Genomic DNA, 21,466 nt, shown 5'->3' on the forward strand with positions numbered 1-21,466 from the left:
CTGTACAAAGCCTTAATTAATTAAAAACCTTATTAAATAAATTGAAACTTTAGGATGTATTACTCGTTGCTATGTGCAAACCAAGCATGGTTCTCTGAGGAAGTCATTTCTACAATACCATTTGTAGTGGGATCTCTGGCCACAAAATATGTCCTAAAAATGTATTTTCTGGGATGGCCCCTATCTGTACTTGTTCTGTGCTATCACTACAAATACTGATTAAGGCTAATTGTTTTCCTGAGTCTAAGATATAAAGTGAGGATGTTAGTTCATGTCTAGTGGTTACCAAGAGATGAGGTTAAAAGATTTGTCTGTACTTGCTGTGCTGATGTGGGGGACAGGGATTTGTTTTCATGCTGCTTTGTCACTGATGGTGCTGCCAGCAGGGGACCGACGGTGTTTGGAAATTCTGAAATTTGCTGTCAGGAAATATCTGCTAATATTTACTTGGAAAAAACATATCTGAAAACACCGTCCAGAAAGAAATTTTCAATAATATATGAGGAAAGCTTTAATCCCTAATGGGATACAAACTCAACTGAAGCAAATTAATTAAGGAATTTGAGCAAATACTCAAAATGATGCTTTTTTTTGTGTATAGTGTTTGGCCGTTCTGAAAGTAGAATGATAGATAATTTAAATAGCTTAAATAAATTGCTTAAAATAACATTGAACTTAATGTACCAATACAAATGCATTTGTTATATGAATATGCAAATACAAGTTCTATACATGCAAGTGCATTTCTACAGATGTATTGATAGTTTTGAGCTAAAATCCAAATTTTTAATTTGTAGCTGTTTTAATGGATTTACTTTTTAATAGCCTCCCCCCCCCAAAAAAAAAAAAGAAAAAAAAAAAAAAGAAAAAATGCTTAGTCAAAGGGAACGTACTTAGCTGTACTTTTCTCACCCTCCAAAGTCTGGGGCAGAAAGTCCATATGAACTTGTCTTCCCAGAGATGTCTGTGATCTCTTATTATCTGTCTTCATATTCATTCACAGAAAAAAGGGCTACACAGGGTGCTGTCAAATGCAGAAAGCGAATGATGTATACTCTTTCTGTTTCTTTGAATTTACCTGAATTGGGAAAATTAATTGGGCCTTTCTAAAAGGTAGATGTCATTGTCTGCAGGCCCATGTAATATTATAGGGCCTGTTGCTATTTAGGTCAGACTAGACTGAATGCTCCTGTCTGGGCTTCCTATCCGAATCTCTGTACAGGCTGTTTTTTCAGTTTGAATTAATTTCTGAACTCATGGAGCATTGTTTGGTTATTACTGCCAAAGATCACATCTTCAATCCTTTTTAGCAGGCATGAAGTACAGAAACAATTCCAAGCTGAAGTTAATAAATTTCAAGGTTTTATACCCTGGAAACACTTTTAGGAGAAGCAGATTACTTTACAGTTGCATATGGTGAAGAGTGTGCAGAGCTTTGTGAATGTTTTCTCTTTGGAGATGGACTGTGATTCAGCAAGGCACAGACGTTTTCATGTATTTTTTCCTGTAGTGAAAGCATCATTTTCCAGCAATGCAAGGTTTTCACAGTATTTCAGTATAGGAATTGGTTCTTTCTACCAATTCCATATGAAGTTACTGTTAAAACAAAACACCTTACTATTCAGATGGCCCTTCAGTTTCTGCTCTGTGCGTATCGCTGAGAAGTTGCGATGTAAGCTGTGTAGGTTGACAATGCTGCTATTTTTGCACTGGTGTCTAAACCGTATTGCACCTACCATGCTACCCTCAGATTACCTCCCGGGTGCCTTTCACACACATACAGCTCTTGTTTGGTCAACAAACTTCAGCACAGTTGCAGTTTCTTTGGTATGTGTAATGAATAATGCAGTAGAAGAATAAGAGCACTGTGCTATATTTAGCATTCATTAATGTACATGCTCCCCCTAATCCTTTTAAAAATACGTTCTTGCAGCATATTTGTACTCTTGTCTGAGCGTATTACAGTAGTTTTGATTTCAATGATCCTTTGTGGCAAGAAACGAAATGAGCAGTAGGGTGTTTGTGTGCTGTGAAAGCTTCCTTTTGGTTGTTCATTCTGACTGGCTTCTCTGAGGGTAAGGGAACAAGGCCTACATCTAGCAGCTGTCTTGCTGCTGCTTCCCTTAGCACTGGTATCGTGGATCTGGCTCTTGGAAACAGATTTCTGAGAAGTGTGCATTTTCAAGTGTGTTCCCAAGTATCTAAACAATCTATCCTGTCTATGAATTCCCCCCGTCCCCCTTCTTAATTTTAATGCCCAGTTGTCTGTTTAATATTTTGTTGCCAGTAATATTACATTCATGTAGGGTGAAAGGGTGGTCCACCACAGGGTGGACCACATGATGTGCCATGTAATGTATTTGGGCTTGTATCCATTAAACCCAATGTACTATGAAGCATCCAAGCGCATTTAATGGGATGGTGCAGTAAGATAAATGCTTGGTACGTGGTAGCTGATGGGATGGGGAGGGAAAGGAAGCGCTTTTCCTATCAGCTGAAGTGATGGGCAGTGAAGTTGACATTGTCATCACTTGCTCAGAGTTAACATCCCACTGAGGATAACATGCAGTGCAGAAGCTGGCACGTCTGAATCATCGTTTAAGGCGGCAAACAGAAAGAGGGAAGACGATGATAATTAAACTTGATTGATACCTGGAAACTGGAGACAAAGCCCTCAGGCCCAGAGCTTGTTGGTGTTAGGCTTGTGTCATTTTTAGGCTTATGTTATGACTCCTCATGCAGACATCAGAAATACATGAAGCAATCTGTGTGTTGTGTCCCTTCTGCTTAATAGAGGCGCTAAGAAGAGAGTGTTCATTCTGCATTTTCTGAGATGATCCTACAGTGCTTATTGTATGACCCAGTGTAACCGGTGGTGTACTGTGTAATATCTAAGTTTTCATATGCCCACATTCCTTTTGCACAACCATAAAGAGATGTTTATATTTATACATTGCATAGATTCTGATGTTGCTGTCTGCTCTGTTTTTACTACATGTGAAATACAGAGGAAAATTGATAAAACTGTTATATAATTTTAAAACCTGTAATTATATTGCAAATCTGGTAACTATAGAGCCTGTGCTGGTAAAGGGCTGTGGATGCTGCCCTAGACCAGCTGGATTATTTGTTTCCAGGTGTGTTGCAGTGCACTCTCATTACATTTACCTTACTTTGCAAATGAGTAAACAAGCTTATTAAGCTGCAAGAAATGGATTAAGAGAATTAGCAGGCTTTGGGACACCACCCTGGTGTTATAATATTGATACATAACAAGACTGTTATAGGAATGTGCCACAGGTGTTAAGATCTTGAACACCTTCTTTTTGATGAACTAGATTTAATTACATTTTTAGTTTGTATTATTTCATCATGTTATCTGCTTTACTCTTCATGGCTGAATATTTTCAGTCTACTTCCTGTCCCTTCTTCCCCTCCCTCTCTTTGCATATTGAATTCATGCAAGTTGGCAGTAAATATATTAGCTCATAATATCCTGTAATAAAAACATTTTCTTATGTAAATGCATGTATTGCATATTAGGAAGATTATTGCTATGCTGTTTCAACCTGTATTATACTGAACAGATTATGAGAACTTTCAGAAGTGTCAAGAACAGAAAGAGAAATGTCAGCTTTCTTAAATGTTCCAAAGAAAGCAATATATCTGTGTGAGAAAGTGAATTCTTGATATGCATTTATGATGGTAAACAGTTGTTGAGAACAAGTTGCATTATTTGTTATTGATTGTTTAATCTTTTTTCTTTTTCCAGTTGTCCGTATTTATCAGAGAAGATTACACCTGCTATACCTGCAATTGGTGGGATTCTTTTCTTTTTCGTGATGGGGACCCTGCTGCGTACTAGTTTCAGTGATCCTGGTGTCCTCCCACGCGCAACACCAGATGAAGCAGCAGATCTAGAGAGACAAATAGGTAACAATGAAGGTCTGTTGTCTCTTCGCTTTCCTCCCGAGGGTGTATGTGCTGTGTGAAGGTAGCGTGCTGCTCTCCTCCTGGGAAGAGTTACTCCTATCTTGCCACAGTAATTATCCTGGAGTTGCCATGTCTGATGACACTGCAGTGATTCCTGTGGAAAGATGGTTGATCAGCTCTTAACTAAGAAAGGCAGTAAACAAAATACTGAACCTGGAGAGTGATAGTTCTTACTGTAAATACTTTTCAGCAGGTATGGTGGAAGTTTCCCTGTAATGCACAAGTGAATACTTTTTAAAGTGTTTTTGGCAAGCCAGCTGATATTGCAAAGGTTGTGAAGTTGTGCATCTTTTAAAGTAATGTACCATCAGAGTTTAACAGAATTTAATTATTTATATTGTGAAAGGGTCAGATAAGTCTCTGTATTAATATACAGTGTTATAAGTTGATGTAATCTTGGGAAGGTTGTACTTCAGTATCTGTGTAAAGCCTGCACAATTAAAGGACAGTGAACTAGATTTTGATCAGCCTCATTTATCAAGAGAATTGACAACTAAATTCTAGTTGTGGAATTCCTACAGGTACACTAAATAGCATGAATATGCTACCTAGATAAGAAAACACAGGGTAAGTTTGCAGAGCTGCTTCATAGAACAGTTTGCTTATTTTTGTAGTAGACTACTAAAGGTTACTAATGGCTACTATATCTCCTTTGAAATGGTAGCCGTTGGAAATCATACAATCTGAAGTCATTTCAGAGGAACTCTTACTCATAATTGAAAAGACAGGTAACAGGTGTATGCAAGCACAGGAGTACCACCTGTGGGGTCCCTGATACAGTATTTAGTGCAATCTTAGACTTTGTATACCATGACAAATAACTGAAGGCAGGTAAAGCAAAAGAGTGGACTAAGTCTGTTGCATCTATAGTGTGTGAATTTGAACGGTTTGCTTTCAGACAAGGTTTTGTCTCATTCTCTAGACTAATTGTCCTCCACAACACACTGGTGAAAATGTGTGAGGGGCAAAGTCATTGGTTTGGACTTGTACCATGATTTGGCATAGAGCTCATCTGGTGCATATGTGTAGCAGAAGTTCTGGTTTTGTTTCTTCAGAAATCAAACATGGTTTGTACACACCAAAATCAACACTGAACCATGCTGGTAAGTGAGGAATGACAAGGGAACTCATGTCAACACAGCAAATGTTCACATCAGTATGGCATTAGTTTCCTTAGACTCAGCTGATAAGAGTGCAGGCATGATGTAGGCATCCTGAAGCTATGCATTGCACTTAAGAATTTTACCTTTGCTATGGATTATTTTAAGAAGTAGAATTTCAAAATAAAGTGATGAATTTATTGGTGGTCGCTACAGTGAGATCATTTTCTTTCACCGGATTTGGAAGGTGCTGAACTCAGCTGCTACAGTCTGCTAAGCCATAGGATAGAAAGGGGTTTGTATAATAAACAGCATTTTGTGTACTTCAATGAAGTGAAGCCAATGCTTTTGCAACATACTAGGTACAGCAGCTATTTTTTACTTGCTCCTTGTATTCTATGTGTAGGTTTGAGGCTTTTGGGGGGTTGAACTTTGTGAGAATAAATGTTTCCCCTATGGGTTTGCGAAGTCTGATGTGCAGTTCACCAATTTTTTTAGATCCAGTATAGCTTTTTAAAAACAGAGTGTTCTGTTGGCATTCATATTTCAGTAAGACAATCTGTATTGTTTTTATTCATTGCTTGGAGTAATTGTGCAGAACCCAGAGCCAGCTGACGTTGCCATGACAGGAAGAAGGTGACATCTAGCCAGATGGAGAAGAATTTGTGCCTACTCTAATGTGAGGTCATTGTAAGGAAAAGTCAGAGCGTAGCTGTGTGTGAAGAATTTGGTATTTGGTGAGGAAAGTTATCTTAACTCTGGTTAAAGTAAGAATAACCCTTCTGTTGCTTACCCTTCTGAGAAGAGTGTGCTGTGTAAAATAAAATGGTCCGCAGTTTAGAAGAGAAAGGCAGGTTTGGTGCTTTGAATTGAGCCACCTACACTGATGACTGAGAGTTCAGCTATAGAAAATCGTAGCTGTAATTCTTTAAACTGTTTCAAAACTAATGACATAAAATTCTCCCAGACAACAGGTTTTTACACCTTCATTTGAGAGAAATAGAGAGGAGAGTAAGAAAAGCTGGGAAGAACAGTGGTATCCATTTAGGCACTGTCACTTCCTAAGGTGCTTTTCCTTTTCTGTGTCTTTCTTTGAATTTCTTGAAACGGTTAAGGAAAATGAAATTAAAATCCAGTAATGAAGGTGCTACTGAAATTTACTCTCTGATTATCTACCTGCAATAATAATGATGGTGCAGATGAGGGAAAAAAATTGTTCTGAACAAAACTTGTATAGCCTGTTCATTTTATGTAAAGCAGCCAGGCTTTCTCATGGAAATGCACCTTTTCTGTAATTACATATAAAGGTAATAATGATAGTGGTCTGTTAAAAGAGATTGCAAGCAAGCTGTTGAAGTGTAGCTATTAGCATTTAGCTATCTTGCTGTGACAGGTATTTTTCACTACTATACCCAGCTACTTGGTGAAATGCAGGGGCATCCTGGAGCTCATGTTTTAAATATGCTTTTATTAAGGGATTGCCCCAATTGAAGCACAGCAAATGAATTCTTCAGGTTTTATATCCAGTATTCATATATGTAATACTTAATTGAATCTATGGTTTTGAAACGGCTGTGGTGTAATAGTCACTTTAGGGTTTTTATGATGTTCAATTTAATTCTCTGTTTTTATAGAGCAGCAGGAATATAAACAAGCTTATGAATACCAACTGGGTGTGTTCTTGTCCCCGTTTGAAGGATCAGGTATTTTGAATGCTTGCTAGTTGGCACAGAAAGTGTCTTAGATGCATTTTCTTAATCCACTGGTTATAAAGATGCAAAAAAGAATCCAAAAGGAGGAGATACATGTTCTTTGAATAGTAAAACCCTGGAGAGATAAGGCAGAAGGCAGCACTGTAACAATGTGCTTCTTGTTATGAGGGCCTTGACACAGAAACAAGTTACCACAGGTTGTTCCAAGAAGTGCTTTGGCTGGCTGGGAGAGTTGGTTGGTGTCCCTCTGCTCCAGATGAAGGAAAGCGGTGACCGCACCCAGGATTTTTTATTCAGATACTGTGCAAACAAAACCCTAGCTTTTCTATCACACAGGCAAATAAAGCAGCTAGTTGCTAGTGCTCCGGCCGTTATTCAAACTCGGAAGATTCCTGGAGATCTCCATTGCTTCAGGGTTTGATTTAAATTTGGTTCCTTACAACAGCATTCCTAGCTATTGATAGCTTTTGTTTCCTTTGGGCTTTATTCACATACTTTCACTGGTCTCTGTTTACGGAGTTCCCCCAGACACAGGGCTGGGATTGTTTCCCAGATAATTATAAAAGTTTAATTTATTACTTTCTTTTATTCTGGAGGGCAGTGAGGGAAGGAGCTTCTTAGCATTCCTCTAGTTTAGAGGGCTGGCACCTTCCCATCCTAAATTGTTTCCTGTGCTGCTGACAACTTTAACGGTTTCAGAAATTCGCTATAAAAATGTTGATTCCTGTTACTCATTGAAAAAGCTTCTGTGTGAACTTAATATGGGTGCAACACTACAGTAAGGCACACTAGCTGCCTCCAGTCACAACAGTACATTTAACATGTAAAAGTTTAAAACTTTTAAAGACTGTTTTAACTTGCTTGAACCTAAAAAAAAAACCATCATACACATACGTGTATTTCATGGTTGTTTGGAAAAGGTCTGTAGTATGTCTGTGAGGGCCTTTTACTTCCAGACCTTTGCTCCTGGCATCCACCATCAGGTGTCAGCTGCTGGGTGGGGGGAGCTGTGCTCATTCCCAGTGTTGGCAGAGAACACCTGCACAGACTGGTAGGGACTATGGGGCTGAACTGGGGAAGCTTGCGACCTGCAGCAACTTGCTCGTCTGTCTCAGCACAGTGTTTTTGTGGGTTTTATGTATGTGCTTGTCAAAATGAAAAGCGAAGAGTGAATTTTTCCGGGCTGGATTAGACATGTATGTTGGAGAGCAGTGGTGGCTGGTTCTAACAGGCTTTAGTAAAAATAGAGATCCAAAACAATGTCACGGAATTAATTATTATATTTACAAAAGATATTCTTGATGGGTTCAAATTCAGGTTGGACAGATGATCTCTAGCCCACTTACCTTAATATCATTTGGGGACTACTTGATTTATAAACAATGTTTATTAATAATTTTTATTTCTTTCTGTAATTTCCTTCAGTCCGCAGGGCTATTAAAATAACTGATAAGCGATTCCTTCATGGCACGATCTATGCCTTGACAGTAGGGTAGGCTGAGGGCATGCTTTACCAGTGGGTTTTGGTTCCTGTTTGTGGAGCATCCCATGCTTTCTGGTGCTGAGCCCTTTTTGTAGCTCTCTTCTGCCTCTTATTCCTGTTGCATCTGTTAGGCACATCCACCCTGAGATCTGCTCTCTTTCTTCTATTTCTGCTCAGCCCTGCTTCTATGACTCACCTCCTCTTTTGTGTTGAGGTAGTGGGAAGCAGAGCCAGGTTCCTTGCCCCAAGTGCTCACTGGCAGCAGTCTCCAGTGAACCCACTTCTCATCGAATGTGGCATCCTTGGCTTCTCTGGAGTGGTGGAGTACTTCTGTGCTCTACAGTAAAGAAATATGAAAGTTAACTCTGTAGCTTGTAACAAGCTGCTGCTGCAGATATATGAATTATGACCCTCCTTGTGCCCTGTCTGCCAAGATTTGTACAGAAAAAGTTGTGTGCCAAGCTCAAAGGCTTCAGCCTGTGCCATGTTTCAGCTCCTTTCTTAAAAGTCTCTAGGACAGCGGTATTAACGTGTTTGCTGTTCATCTGAGTTTCTGAAGTAGTTGAATCATCTAACTCAAGCATCTGCAAACTTCACAATAAAAACCATACCTTAGAGTACAAAAACTTACCAAGTCTTTTGTTGTTGATGTTAAATGTTTAAAAATACAGAAAAAAATATAATGAAGTATTCATTTGATAGTTTTTCCTAATCAGTGTTGCTGTCTAGTTTCATTTAAGCTCTCTCATGGAATCTTTTTCCTAGAATAAGGTCCCAGCTTTAATCCAAAATACAGGCAGCAGTTCCTGTTCAGATAATTGTTTATTTCCCCTGTGTTCAAAGACACATTCATCTATGTCAGGAAACAGATCATTTCAAATAAGCGGCTGACAATAATAATTTCTGCCTCACAGAAAGTGACTGTCAGATACAGAGATTTAGATAGCAAAATGAAAAGTATAAATTTGGTGATTTTTTTTTCTAGCATCCAGGATAATATTAAAAAGTTGATTAGGGGACTCAAGATGTTTCCGTGTGGGGGTGTTTCAGAACTTGCTTTTAAATTTGCTTTAAAAAAATATGGTAGCACAAAACTTGCTTCACAGGCACAGACCACTGAGCTGATCAAAAACATGGTCTTTTCTTTAGCAGCAAAACTGGTGGTCTTCCAAAAAGGGCCAACAGAGTCTTGAAATGAGGAACTATACTGACAGCAAGTGTGGAGTCTGGGGCTCAAGTTCCCAAACATGAGGGCTTATGGCAAATCTTATGGAGAATAATAAGTTTGATAATTTTAATGAATCCTTCTGCAAAAGGAATTGCATAAAATTAAGAATATCCCCAAAGTGAAAGAGAGCTCTGTTATTGAAAAATATTTTCATAACTATTATATTGATATATTATTTTAAATGCAAACCAGCAAGCTATGCTCATATAGAGAGATGGGTTGGGAAGAGTAGTCAGAGGCCATTCTGGCTGTACTACTGTTATCTTCTACAATATTTGTATTTATTTGCATTGGATGAGTAATGCAGATAAATAAAAAGATGGCCAAAATAGTACAAAAAGTACTTATATCAGAAATGGAGACAATTTCAAAGATGAGTCAAAATTTTACTACAGGCACGAGCCTGTAGTAAAAGTGTCAGAAAGTCAAAAGTAGGGAAAGAAATGTTTGTTAAAACTAGCTAGGAACATTAGAAGATGACAGGATGGCCTCCGTTAGAGGAAGAAAGAAGCTGAATGCATGCTAGATAATTTGGAAATGAGAGATTACCAGAGGGGAATCTGAAGTATTCAACACTGCTTTGATCTCAGGAGAGAAACTGCACAGCCTGCTGATAGGAAATGCAGGTCAGTGAGGAAAATAGTAGTTAAGAGGGTTAAAAAAAAAAAAAAAAAAGGCAAAACAAATTATCTACTATGCTGTATGTATATCTGTCTATTAGATATTGTACTATATGGGTATCTATTATATTTCTGGAAACTATTTAATCTCTGGAAAGACAGGGTAAACTGAAATGATAAAGCTCTAAGAATTGGGGCTGCAGTGGGGTTGTGGCCATTTAAGGCTTGAAATGAGCAGCATAGTATTTCAAGAAAAGTCAATTGTAACTGAAACAATGCCCTTCGTTGAGGGAGTAACTGTCTTAGTGGAAAAGAAGAAGCAGATAAGCTAGATTTTGACTGTAACAGAGCTCTTGATATGGTCCTGCATAGGATTTTTTCTATGCAGATTTTGGAAATAAGGTCTAGATGAAGTTACAACAAAGTCAGTGAGCACCTTTCCAAAAATATACTCTCAGTGGCAAACAGTAAGTGATAAAGTATGATGTTGCAGAGACTGATTATGGGCTCAAGAAAAAGGGAATATGCTTGACTCTGAAGATGATGCTGGGCTGGAGGGATTTGTAAGTGATTGATTGATTGATTTTTTTATACTCTAAATAGTCTTAGCAAATGTAACGAACAAGTAAAGAATGTATGATTAGAAATGCAAATCAAATACAAAAAGGATTCTAGCTAGTGAATGGTAGAGTAAAAGGGGACGTGAGTTTTATCCACAATCAGATTGTGATTCCATGATAAAAAGGGAAAATTGTTTGGTGATGCATGAGAAGAATAATTATATATAAACCAGGAGAGGTACCATTCTGCACTACTTAGTCATAATGAAGGCTCAGTTCACTGTCCATTTTTTTTACCTGATGTGTAGATGCTCAAGAGGAAGACAGCAAGAAAGAGAAACAAAGAAAACATGACCTATGAGGAAATATTTAAGAATATGTTTGTATTTGTTTGGCCTAGGAGTGGAAAGAAGCATAGGTCTTAAAACAGTGTATATTTTTCTCATAATATAGAACAGAAGCAACTAGGTGCATGAGATTCGTATAATGCAAAATCAGTGGAGATAATGTAGTTATTTACTATTACAGTGCCATAATCTTAGTCAAATGCAGCAGGACCTATTAATATTTTTTTTTTCCAAATGAGAAACTAAACTTGTTTACATAGTATTTTTACTTAATTATAATTTTCATGAAAAAAACTTTTATGGTGTTGCCTTGGAAAAGAAAACAATTGTATTTTTTTCACGGTGTTTATAAGCGTGGGTTCTGTGATCCCATAACATACTGTATTGAGAAGGGCTGTTGTATCTATGGGAACATGAAACCAGGAGCAGCCCTACATGACCAGATCAGTAGTCCATCTCGCCTGATGTGTGATCTGTGATAGTGACAAGTGACGTGAACTGAACGAATTGAGGAGCCCTGCTGTACCCTCATTGCTCCCCATAACCTACAGATTAGGGACTTCTGAAGTTAAGGGTTGTATATATATATTTATTTTTTTTAATAGGGTTTTGTTCTTTATTAATTTGTCTTTTTTTTTTTTCTGAAGTTGATGAAACTTGGAATGCTATTTAGATTTTGAGTTTGCAAGTTAGACAAGAAGTACTGCTGCTTCTTTTTAAGTGCTGCCTGATTATTTCATTTGACACCAAGTAATTCTTTTCCTGACGTTGAACAGTTGCTCCTGTGCTTTTTCTTTTTCTATTTTACATCTTCAATCAGTCATCTCTTCTCAAGCCTGAGAATGCATTATTTGTGTAATCTTCTCTGGTACGAAAGCTGTTCCACACATTTGATCTTTTCCAATTTTTCTGTTTTATTTCTTTTTTATTGCTTCTATATCACTTAAGATGCAGGAAGCAGGATTCTGTAAGTCTTCAGTATAAAAAAGCATTGTGCATTAGTATAACACCAGCCCATCATATTTTCTACCGTTCATTGCTTTTTAACCACACTTGAGTATTGAGCAGCTTTTCTTTTGTAATGGCCACAGTAGTTCCAAGATACATTTTTATAGCGTAATAAATAGATTTGTTTAGTCCTGTGTGCATTACATTGCATTATCAACACTGAATTTCACAAATCTTTATCACTTGGAATTTCATAACCTCTTTGCAGTCATAATTTTTGTCATTTGTGATTCATTTAGTGTGGAGTGGTCTTCAAAAATTGAAAAAAAAAAAATGTTTCTAAGATATATACTTCTAAATATGAAGGTGTGAAAGAATAACCAAACCCATCGGAATGGGTTTTACAGATGGGAAATCATTTGTACACTTGATGCATGTAAGATTTAACAATTCTTCTACAATATTTGTATTTATTTGCATCAGATGAGTGGTGCAGATAAATAAAAAGATGGCCACTTTGATTTTTCCTTCCTTTCTTTCCTTAAAAAAGCCCATATATAATGAGAAATACTTGGGAATTTTCTTCAGGGTAACTGTCTTTAACTTATGTGTATCCTCGCAATTTATTCTGTAGAAGCAGTTTGGTTTCTGCTCACTTTCTTTCTTGTCCTTCCAAAAGCCCCAAACTCAATATGTTAGCTACATCAGCATGCCATCTCTGAGGGTTCCTTTTGTTTTGTCTCTCTCGTTTTCATTGATGCTTAAGACTGCATTTGAGACTTCTCCGCAGTTCCCTCTCCTGTCTTTCATTTGTTTTGAAATGCACAGTCTGATTTCCTTAGAGCCTTGTAAAATTAAATCTGTGTGGCCACCACAACATAGGCATTTCAGAGAATTGCACAATAGCCTAAAGAAATACTGCTTATGAGTGCGACTTGCTTATGTTTTCCCCTTTCTCCCAAGATGGGATATCAGCTTAACTGTCATGCCTGATATTGCATGCTTTAAACAACATTCATAAAATAAATCTAATAAAACTGCACTGTACATTAAGCAAGTCTTTCAGAACGCTCTTGGACTCAATGCTTCTTTCCCTCAGCAAATCACTGAAGATTACATTTACTTCTGGGAGTGAGAATACATTTCACATAATTTTAGACCTAAAGAAGGTGATGCAGTACAGCTCTTCAGAAAATAACATGTAGCGTTTTCCAAAGTCAAGGCAGTAAGTCTTTTATCTAAAGTCGGGAGCAGTACTTGGTCAGTATTTCTTGTTGCCTATCAGATGAAGAATTATGTGAAGAATGCAGTTAGCAGCTGCTAGTGGCTGTCTAAGCCAGGTTCCCAGTATTGTTTGTCCCTGAGATTACTGTCTGGAAACAGACAAATGTTATTTCAGTTCTTTTCACTTTGTAAAATGACTCTTCCTCTTGAACCTCCAATTGTTGAATACGTAGCTTAAATTCAACAGAGAATGTTCAACATGGTTCAACACAGAGAAGACATTTCTTAGAGGAATTTTATATTTTTGCAGATTTTTGATTTGTTGTTGTTCTTCAGATGTTGTAGGTCATACACAAAGGTTTCTCATTGCCTTCTGTTTTCCTCAGTAGGAAACATTACAAATATTCATAGGTACTAATTTTTCTAATGATAAAAGATTGAAATTGCCACTTTACAGTTAACAGTAAACCTTGCATTGGTATGTTTGTATCAAGAAAATGTGGAGAGACCTTTTAGAGCGTGAGTGTATGTTCCTAAGATCTTAGGAAAATTGACCAAAATAGCAAATGTTTGAGTGGAAGGATCCTGTATGTATACAAAATTCCAGCTTCTGTCTCTCATCTAAACAGCACCTCACATTAGTAATTAGTCTTATAGTTTGAGAGAAGTATGTGGAGTATGTTATATATTAGAAGGTTTTGGGACTGCTGTCTCCATTAAATACATGAAGCAAGTTTCTTGCAGCACTTCAGGTACCTTGGTCCTACAAGGATATGGATCGTGTCCTTTGTGTGTGTGTGTGTTGTTTTTTTTTGTTTGTTTGTTTGTTTGTTTTTTCCCTAAAATAAAAATGATGGAGCCCCATCTAGTGCATCAACATTTAATGCTGCTAGATAAGTTTTATAAAATTTATCACAGCAAAGTACCATGGAGGATGGAAGGCAATTCCATTAGTGGGAGAATTTTACCCTTCTTGTAAAATAGCTTGCCTAACTGCATCAGTAGTGGATTGGAAGAGAAAAATGTAAAAAGCAGTGGTCAAACAGAGGTTTATTTGGGGAAGGTGATTCTGTGAAGGTTAATCTCATTATACATTAAAGGGACCACGTATATTAAAAGATTTGCCTGTGTTAGAACACAAGTATGAGCAGTCCAACTGAAGATTAATTACAGTCTGAAAATCATTGTGAGACGAGGACAAGGCATGTTTTGCACACGCAGGGTAGATAAATCTGATTAAATCCAAACACATTTGACTTTGCCCGGTTGTTGTTTCCAGAAAAAAAAAAAAAAAAAAAAGTTAATAAACAGAATGACTGAGTCTTTCAGGTTTGATTGTGCAATTTAGGATCGTGGGGAAAATTCTGACTCCATGGAAAATCAGCAAGACTGTTTTCATTAATTTAATTTGCATCAGCTTTTGCACTTGGATTTTCAGATTAATTTGCCTCAGTTAGAGAGCTGGGATTGGCTGTCTCTGTGAACTTGAACTTCATGGCACAGGTTAGGAAGGAAATCCTCTTAGAAAACCAGCATTGTAAGTGTAACAGACTGGCCAGTAGTCTCCCTTTTGCACCAGAGGAAAGGAAAGTTGCCTTTGAGATTCTGCCAGAGCACATTTTAAAATAAAGTAAATACAGGGGACTTTCTGAACTTCTGAAAGTTTTTTGTTTGTTTGTTTTTTTAGTTGCTGTGGATTTTTTATGAATAAATGATTCATGAGGGGGAAACAGCGAATTCACCTAGACTGTGATTTGAAAGTCATTTCCAAGTAACATTCTCTGAGAGAAAAAAAAAACAGTTAGTGTTATTTCACAAAATTCAGTGCATTAGGATTTCTAAACACTATTGAAAGCTGCAATTGTATACCTCAGTTTGACTCTCAAAGTATCAAATGGAAAACATTGCTTTATCAATGAACTAGTAGTCATGAACATGTTTGGATGAAAACTAAACTAGGGCTAATGACCTACATTTGTGTTCACATCTTAGTAGTCTGTCTTTCACTGGAACAGGCTGCCCAGGGAAGTGGTGGAGTCACCATCCCTGGAAGTCTTCAAAAGACGTTTAGATGTAGAGCTTAGGGATATGGTTTAGTGGAGGGCTGTTAGCGTTAGGTTGGAGGTTGGACTCGATGACCTTGAGGTCTCTTCCAACCTAGAAATTCTGTGATTCTGTGATTCTGTGACCCTTATTGTCAGAAATGAACATAACCCTGTGCTTTATAAGGTCCATGGATTTATATAAAGACTAAGGGTATTACAAGCCTCCGTATGATGATATCACTGAAGGTATGGCACATGGAAGCATATTTATCATTTACAGTGATAGCAACTACAATCAGCAATAGAGGATTTTCATAACCATGACTTTTGACAGTTTCTCCCCTAAAAAGCATGATATTGTCTCATGTGGACTACTCCTCCTCCTACAAGTTATTTCCCCATTTCACAAAGCATATAACTTGTTCTACAGAGAAAAAGTGTTCTCTGTAAATATGAAAGATTTTCTTTAAACATAACTCCACAATTATAAGAAATTCTTCCCTGTTTTCCCTGTGTCTCTGCAAAGCTTTATACAGTATAAGTGCACTTATGCTACACCCTCAGAAGAATGTCTTTTCAGCTTAGTTTTGAATAAGAAAACAAAAACAAAAAGTTACTTGATTCAAACCAATGTGTAATAAGGGCAACAATATGCACGCAAAAAATGGTTCTCGGTGTAACCTGAAGAAATTAAATTACTCCTACTGACCTCATCAAATTCATGTATCTGCTTAGAGTGCTTTAAAATCAGTCATTTGACTAAGTTTCTTTTAAGCAGCAGAAGCATGAAAAAACTAGGAAACTTAAGATAATGTCCATATTGCACATCGAACAACTTTTATTGTAGAAATATGCTTCGACATACAGCCACACTAGTAGCTTACAGTGCAATACTTATTAAATCATAAATACTATGGCAAGTAGTACTGGCCTTGAGGTCAAAATCAGTATTATCGATTGCTGGGGGAGCCACACAGCAACCTCTGCTTCCACGTGCAGATCATAGGGCCCGGCTCAGCATCCCAGCAACAGAGCAGGGAGTGGGGCAGATCCAACAGGATCCGCACACCTCAGGAGGGTCTCAGCAGCTGTTTCTTCAGTACCCACCACTTCTTTCCCCTCAGGAATGCTTCATATCTTGGTTCCCATATGTGCAGCTATTGCTTCCTTCCATCCACCTTCTCCAAGAAAGTTTTCTGAAGTGCAGTTGTTTCAGTGGTCAAATTCACAGTGGCATCCCACAGATACTCCTACTGATGCATGCTTAGTGAGTGGGTGAGCAGGCTGGGACACGTTAAAGCAACTGTGCAGGTGACCCTGACTTTGCAATGCAGTTTCAGTCACATACTGGAAAATAATTATCTTTGTTTTCCTATTGGCTTTACTGATCTTCCTGTCAGAAAGTAAAAATTGTTTTGTCGGTTCTGTGGTCTTATTTGATTGTGATTGTATGAGAACGGGTGTGTGAAGAGAAAAGTACTGTTTGTACATGTTCACTTGTCACAGTACATAGCTCAGCTTGGGAGCATTTAAAGGACAGAACTGAACTTTGAAGTAGTCTAATCAGTTCTTTAGTTACTGGAAAAACAAATGCTGAAGCTCTAAAATCAAAAAGAAAGCCGAAACCCCACCACTTTTACCCCATGAGCTGGTTGGAAATTATTTTGGGGGAGGAGGGAAGGGAGAAAAAAAAAAAAAAACTTCAAATTTTATAAAAGTAAAATTGGGGGGTAGATTTTTAATGTCAGAAAAGCAAGATCTGTAGATGTGCTCCATTGTACCAGTGTTTGAGACGTTAAAATGATGATTGGTTGGTCTTACTTATACCATATGCCTAGATCTGGTGACAGTGCTGCTAATGCTTAAGTAAATGCATAGATGCTGTACCAGGTTGGGCCTACAACCTCTGTTATTTCCTCTTTCAGGATTAAAAAGTTAGGGTTTTTTATGATTATTTAAAGTAAATTCCTGTTTAAAAGGTAGCTTTTCTTATTTTGAAGAACAGCACCTGTCAAGAAAAGACTAATTACCAAGTTCCCCCCAAAATTAAGGAATTTAATGAGAGAACTTGTCCAGAGGAGGTTCTTGAAATTGCCATCTGAAATGTTTTCCTTTCTTGCTGGTCAGTCCACTCTCATTTTCAGAGATGAGTATCTTCCTTGGAGCAAACTTATCTTTCAAGATCAAACTAAATAAAGTATTTTGGAAAAACATCTGTTTTCAACCATCCTGTACCAATAGCCATAGTTGTCTGTAATGTATTCTTCATGAACTACTAGGGGATATGACAGCATAGAAATTTGGTGATCTAGGTAGCTTTCAGCTTTTGAGACTTGGATTTGAGTGTTTCTTTTTTTCTCTTTAATTCAAATTAGTTGGTTATGGATGCTGCTTGTGATCATCTCTTTGCTCTCTGTACAAGTTCTTATTTTAGGAGAATGAGAAGGAAAAAAAATGTAGTTTAAGTCTATTAATATGGAGTTCATATAAATTTGAGACTTGCTACAGATTGCCATCAAGGCTGATTATGTGTATACAGCATAATTTGTGTGCAAAACTTAATGTGTTGCATTTCCATGTTTAGATATTGCAAATGGCTCCAGTTCAGGAGGATACCGCCCCCCTCCCAGAACAAAAGAAGTGATCATCAATGGACAGACAGTGAAACTAAAATACTGTTTTACTTGCAAGATTTTCCGCCCACCTCGTGCCTCACATTGCAGCCTTTGTGATAACTGCGTAGGTGAGTAAAAAAAAAAAAAAAAAAAAAAAAAAAAAGCTATGGCATATGTTCGATTTAGTTGCTTATATGTTTTGAATACTTTCAATATTAGAGACAAAAGAAGCGTTAGTGACAAAATTACTCATGAGGTCACTTGCTGTGTTCAGCCTTTTTCCTACAAACTCTGTTAAACGTTAAGAGCTTGAGAGGAGGCAGACGAGGAGGAGAACTTTCCAGTGCAGGGGGATTTGAGTTTTGCATGAGTCTCAGGATTGTTTCCTTCCCCAAACTAGATTGCAGACAAGGAGATACTTCTCCCTATAATTTACGACCAATTCTGCAAGGCATAGTTCAAATGGCTAGGGTTACACTCTGACCAGAACACACACCATAGGTAATTCATACCTTTGAAATGTTTTAAGACTAGGAATTTTAAAGTCAGAATCCGTATGAAATTACTGGATGAGCATGCTATTTAGAAGCTAAATAGATGATGTCAGGACCTAAGGATATTTTGTAATGATAGGGGCTTTTTCTCCTTCTGAACATCTCGTCTTTTTCATGACTGTTGCTTTGGAGGGCACGCAAGGTGATTAAGATATGCTTGGATTTAAAAGAAAACTTAAAAAAAAAAAAAAAAAAAAAAAAAAAAAAAAAAAAGAACCACCAATCAAATCTGAGTAGTTTTCTAGTTAATTAGATCCCATTTAGAGTTTAGTGCAGCTGATTAGCACGCCGTTGAGCCTGGATCTTATGCATTCAAGAAAATAATGTAGCAAGATGTCTCCAGCTGAGAGATGTAATTGCAGCATTCAGCAGTGATATTTTTAGATATAAAGCAGTCACTGGAAGAATCACAGTTTCATATGTAGATGATATTCATGGAGTGAGTACGCTTACATGAGAGCGAGATGTGTAGCCTTTTGGCCTTGTGCCATCAGTTGGTATCTGTAGATGGTTCCCTCAGTAAATAAGTGTTGCTGCTGTTAGAGTTTTCTAAGTGTTGTAAAAGCTGTTGGACGTGGCAAGGAGGAATGTTTATGAATTGCAGTTGACAACTCTTCAGGAAAGTATCGTATCAAATTTGTAACCTGGATATTATAGTGGGGTGGTATTGCTCAAAAAAACTGACAACATGAAAATGCAGCTGTTGGCCAGTGCAGTAAATAAATACTATTGTCCTCATCAAGAGAATCCATCATAAATAAGAGCAACCCTCCCATGCATACCTATTTTAAGATAACGTTTTGGCTATCTTAATAAACAAACAACGACTTTCTCTACAGGTTATGTGCAATCTGTCCTTTTGATATTAAATTTTGTAGTCTAAGAAATAATTGGTGATGGAGGGGGGGAAACCAGCTTAAGACAGTTTCTATCTTCTGATTTTATCTGTATCGAAGCAACAGCTGTGAATTTGTATGAATATATATATCAGAAAAGAGGCTGAGCCAAGTGACTCATATAAGTGATAACTGTATCCAACAGGATTAGATTTTTCTACTCATAAAATAGGTGAGATGATTGCAATTTGTTCTTACACAAGATTTAAAGCTTTTTTGATTTTAAAAAAATTTGATTTAAAGCTTTTTTCTTTTTTTTTTTTTTTAATAATTCATTTATTTGAATGAATTTCCTGTGTTTTTTCTCATCAGCTTTTATAATGAGAATTATGATAAACTGTGACTTTTCAGGGTATATTACATAGTACTCATTTCCTGTCTACGTGAAGGCATTTGTCATACAAGTGTTCACGTGGATTTAATGTAATAAGTGAAATCTATAAGTATTTGTAACCAATTTTATATGAAAAATGGATGTCAACAGAATTGGATTACTCACATACTTTGAAAGACTTAACTATGCAAGAGTGTACAGTTACTCAGAATATATGTTATGAGGTTTGCTTCCATTCTTAAGAGTCAGCATTGTCTATATGATAATGCTTTTATTTAATTTTAGTTTAACCTATCTTACAATATGTTTGAGTGTTCTTGTGTCACTATAATTTGCTCATTCCTTAATTAAACTAGTGCAAAAATACTCCTGCTTCACACATCTACGGATACTTGAGTAACTTATGTTTGCAACCCACTACCAATATGCTTACGCATTCATTTTTACCTTCTTGTTAGTTCCTGACGCTTTTGCTGCATAATAATTAACTACAGAGAGTGTGTGATAAAGGAATGGAGTCTTTCTTCAAACCAGCACTGATTACACTATAAAAAAACAACTTACTACCTTTCCCTAAAGGTGTTTTATGATACTGGACAATTTAATGCAGTATGACAGAAAGGTTCTTTCATTCAGTGTTTTCTGTTGATGCTTTTTTCCTTTAAAGAATCCTTAGAAGTGTTTTTAACATGTCAGTACCTGCAGAAACTAATTCATGTTTTTCCCCCATTATTAGTAGTACTACCTTTCCAGTAAGCCTATCCGTTACTTCTTGGCACTGGTTCTGATTTTCATTTTATCACTCATTTTTATATGTAACCATGTAGTTTGTTTACACAAAAATAATGGATTTGAAAAAAACTACCTAATTAGCATTGTACTTACAGTAGCAATTTCAAACTCCTTTAGCTTTACCATGTTTTCATAGTAGTATCCAGAAAAATACGGATTTTCATACAAATGCAGTTTGTTGCATTTGTATGTAATGCCTTCAAAAATTTGGTCAGTTTCCCTCACACAAACATCATGGATGTATTCCTGACTAGTTTTTTTTTAACTTCCATTATGAGTGGCAGCTGGAAGTTAGCCCCTTGAGGGCTTTCTGTGTACAATACATTGCTTAAAAATTATATGCAAATTTAAAATAATGTACGTATAAGCACAAGAGCTAAAGGAGAAAAAAAAAGGAATAATCTCAACTTCTCAGCTTGGGCTAGTTATTGCTGAGTTTTGACAACTGAATGTTGATGCTTTATCTGATGCTATTAAAAAGCTAATTGTTAGGTTTGCTTCTGAAATTACTTTTTCTTTATATTTATGGTCATTTCAACAGCAACTTTCTTTTTTGATAATTTTCTATAATTTTATTAATTATTAATAATTTTATTAATTATTAATTTTCTATAATTTTATTTTTATAATAAAAGCTGAACAAGAGGCAGTTGATTGTTTCCAAACTATTTCCCCAAGTATAGTATGGAATGACTAAGCAAAACCAGTGCCTGATGATTAGCCAAGCAGTAAATCAACTTAGTCCAAAAACTAGATGTCTAAAGCTTTCTTTGTATTCACATGCCACAGTTTTGCCTATCGAGCAAAGTAACTGGCTTAGACCAAGGCAAAAATCCAGTATGTTAGAAGACAAGGACCACCATTTATATTCCTAAAAGAGAATTTGTCCTTATTTATTTATTCCTTAAAAAAAAAAAGTATGTCATATATTTGTGTGTGATTCATGGATAAAGATAGCTTCTCTTGTCAGGTTCCACTGTGTTTCTTTCAACGCAAGTGACTTTTTCCAGAAATG

The 21,466-nt window shown here is 36.9% G+C and overlaps 1 protein-coding gene across 4 annotated transcripts in view; it reads left to right on the forward strand.

Annotated features, from left to right (window-relative positions):
- The window catches only part of ZDHHC14 (zinc finger DHHC-type palmitoyltransferase 14), a 107,402-nt gene that overhangs the window by 53,016 nt on the left and 32,920 nt on the right, over positions 1 to 21,466 (forward strand). For 2 of the 4 annotated variants that reach the window (XM_032183597.1, XM_032183599.1), the window contains exons 2-3: positions 3,773 to 3,945; positions 17,845 to 18,003. In XM_032183597.1, coding sequence (XP_032039488.1) covers positions 3,773 to 3,945; positions 17,845 to 18,003 — 332 coding nt within the window. The remainder of the gene's footprint in view (positions 1 to 3,772; positions 3,946 to 17,844; positions 18,004 to 21,466) is intronic. The other 2 variants (XM_032183598.1, XM_032183600.1) reach the window with 1 other exon arrangement.

This window comes from Aythya fuligula, chromosome 3 (assembly GCF_009819795.1).
Source record: "Aythya fuligula isolate bAytFul2 chromosome 3, bAytFul2.pri, whole genome shotgun sequence".
NCBI lineage: Eukaryota > Metazoa > Chordata > Aves > Anseriformes > Anatidae > Aythya > Aythya fuligula.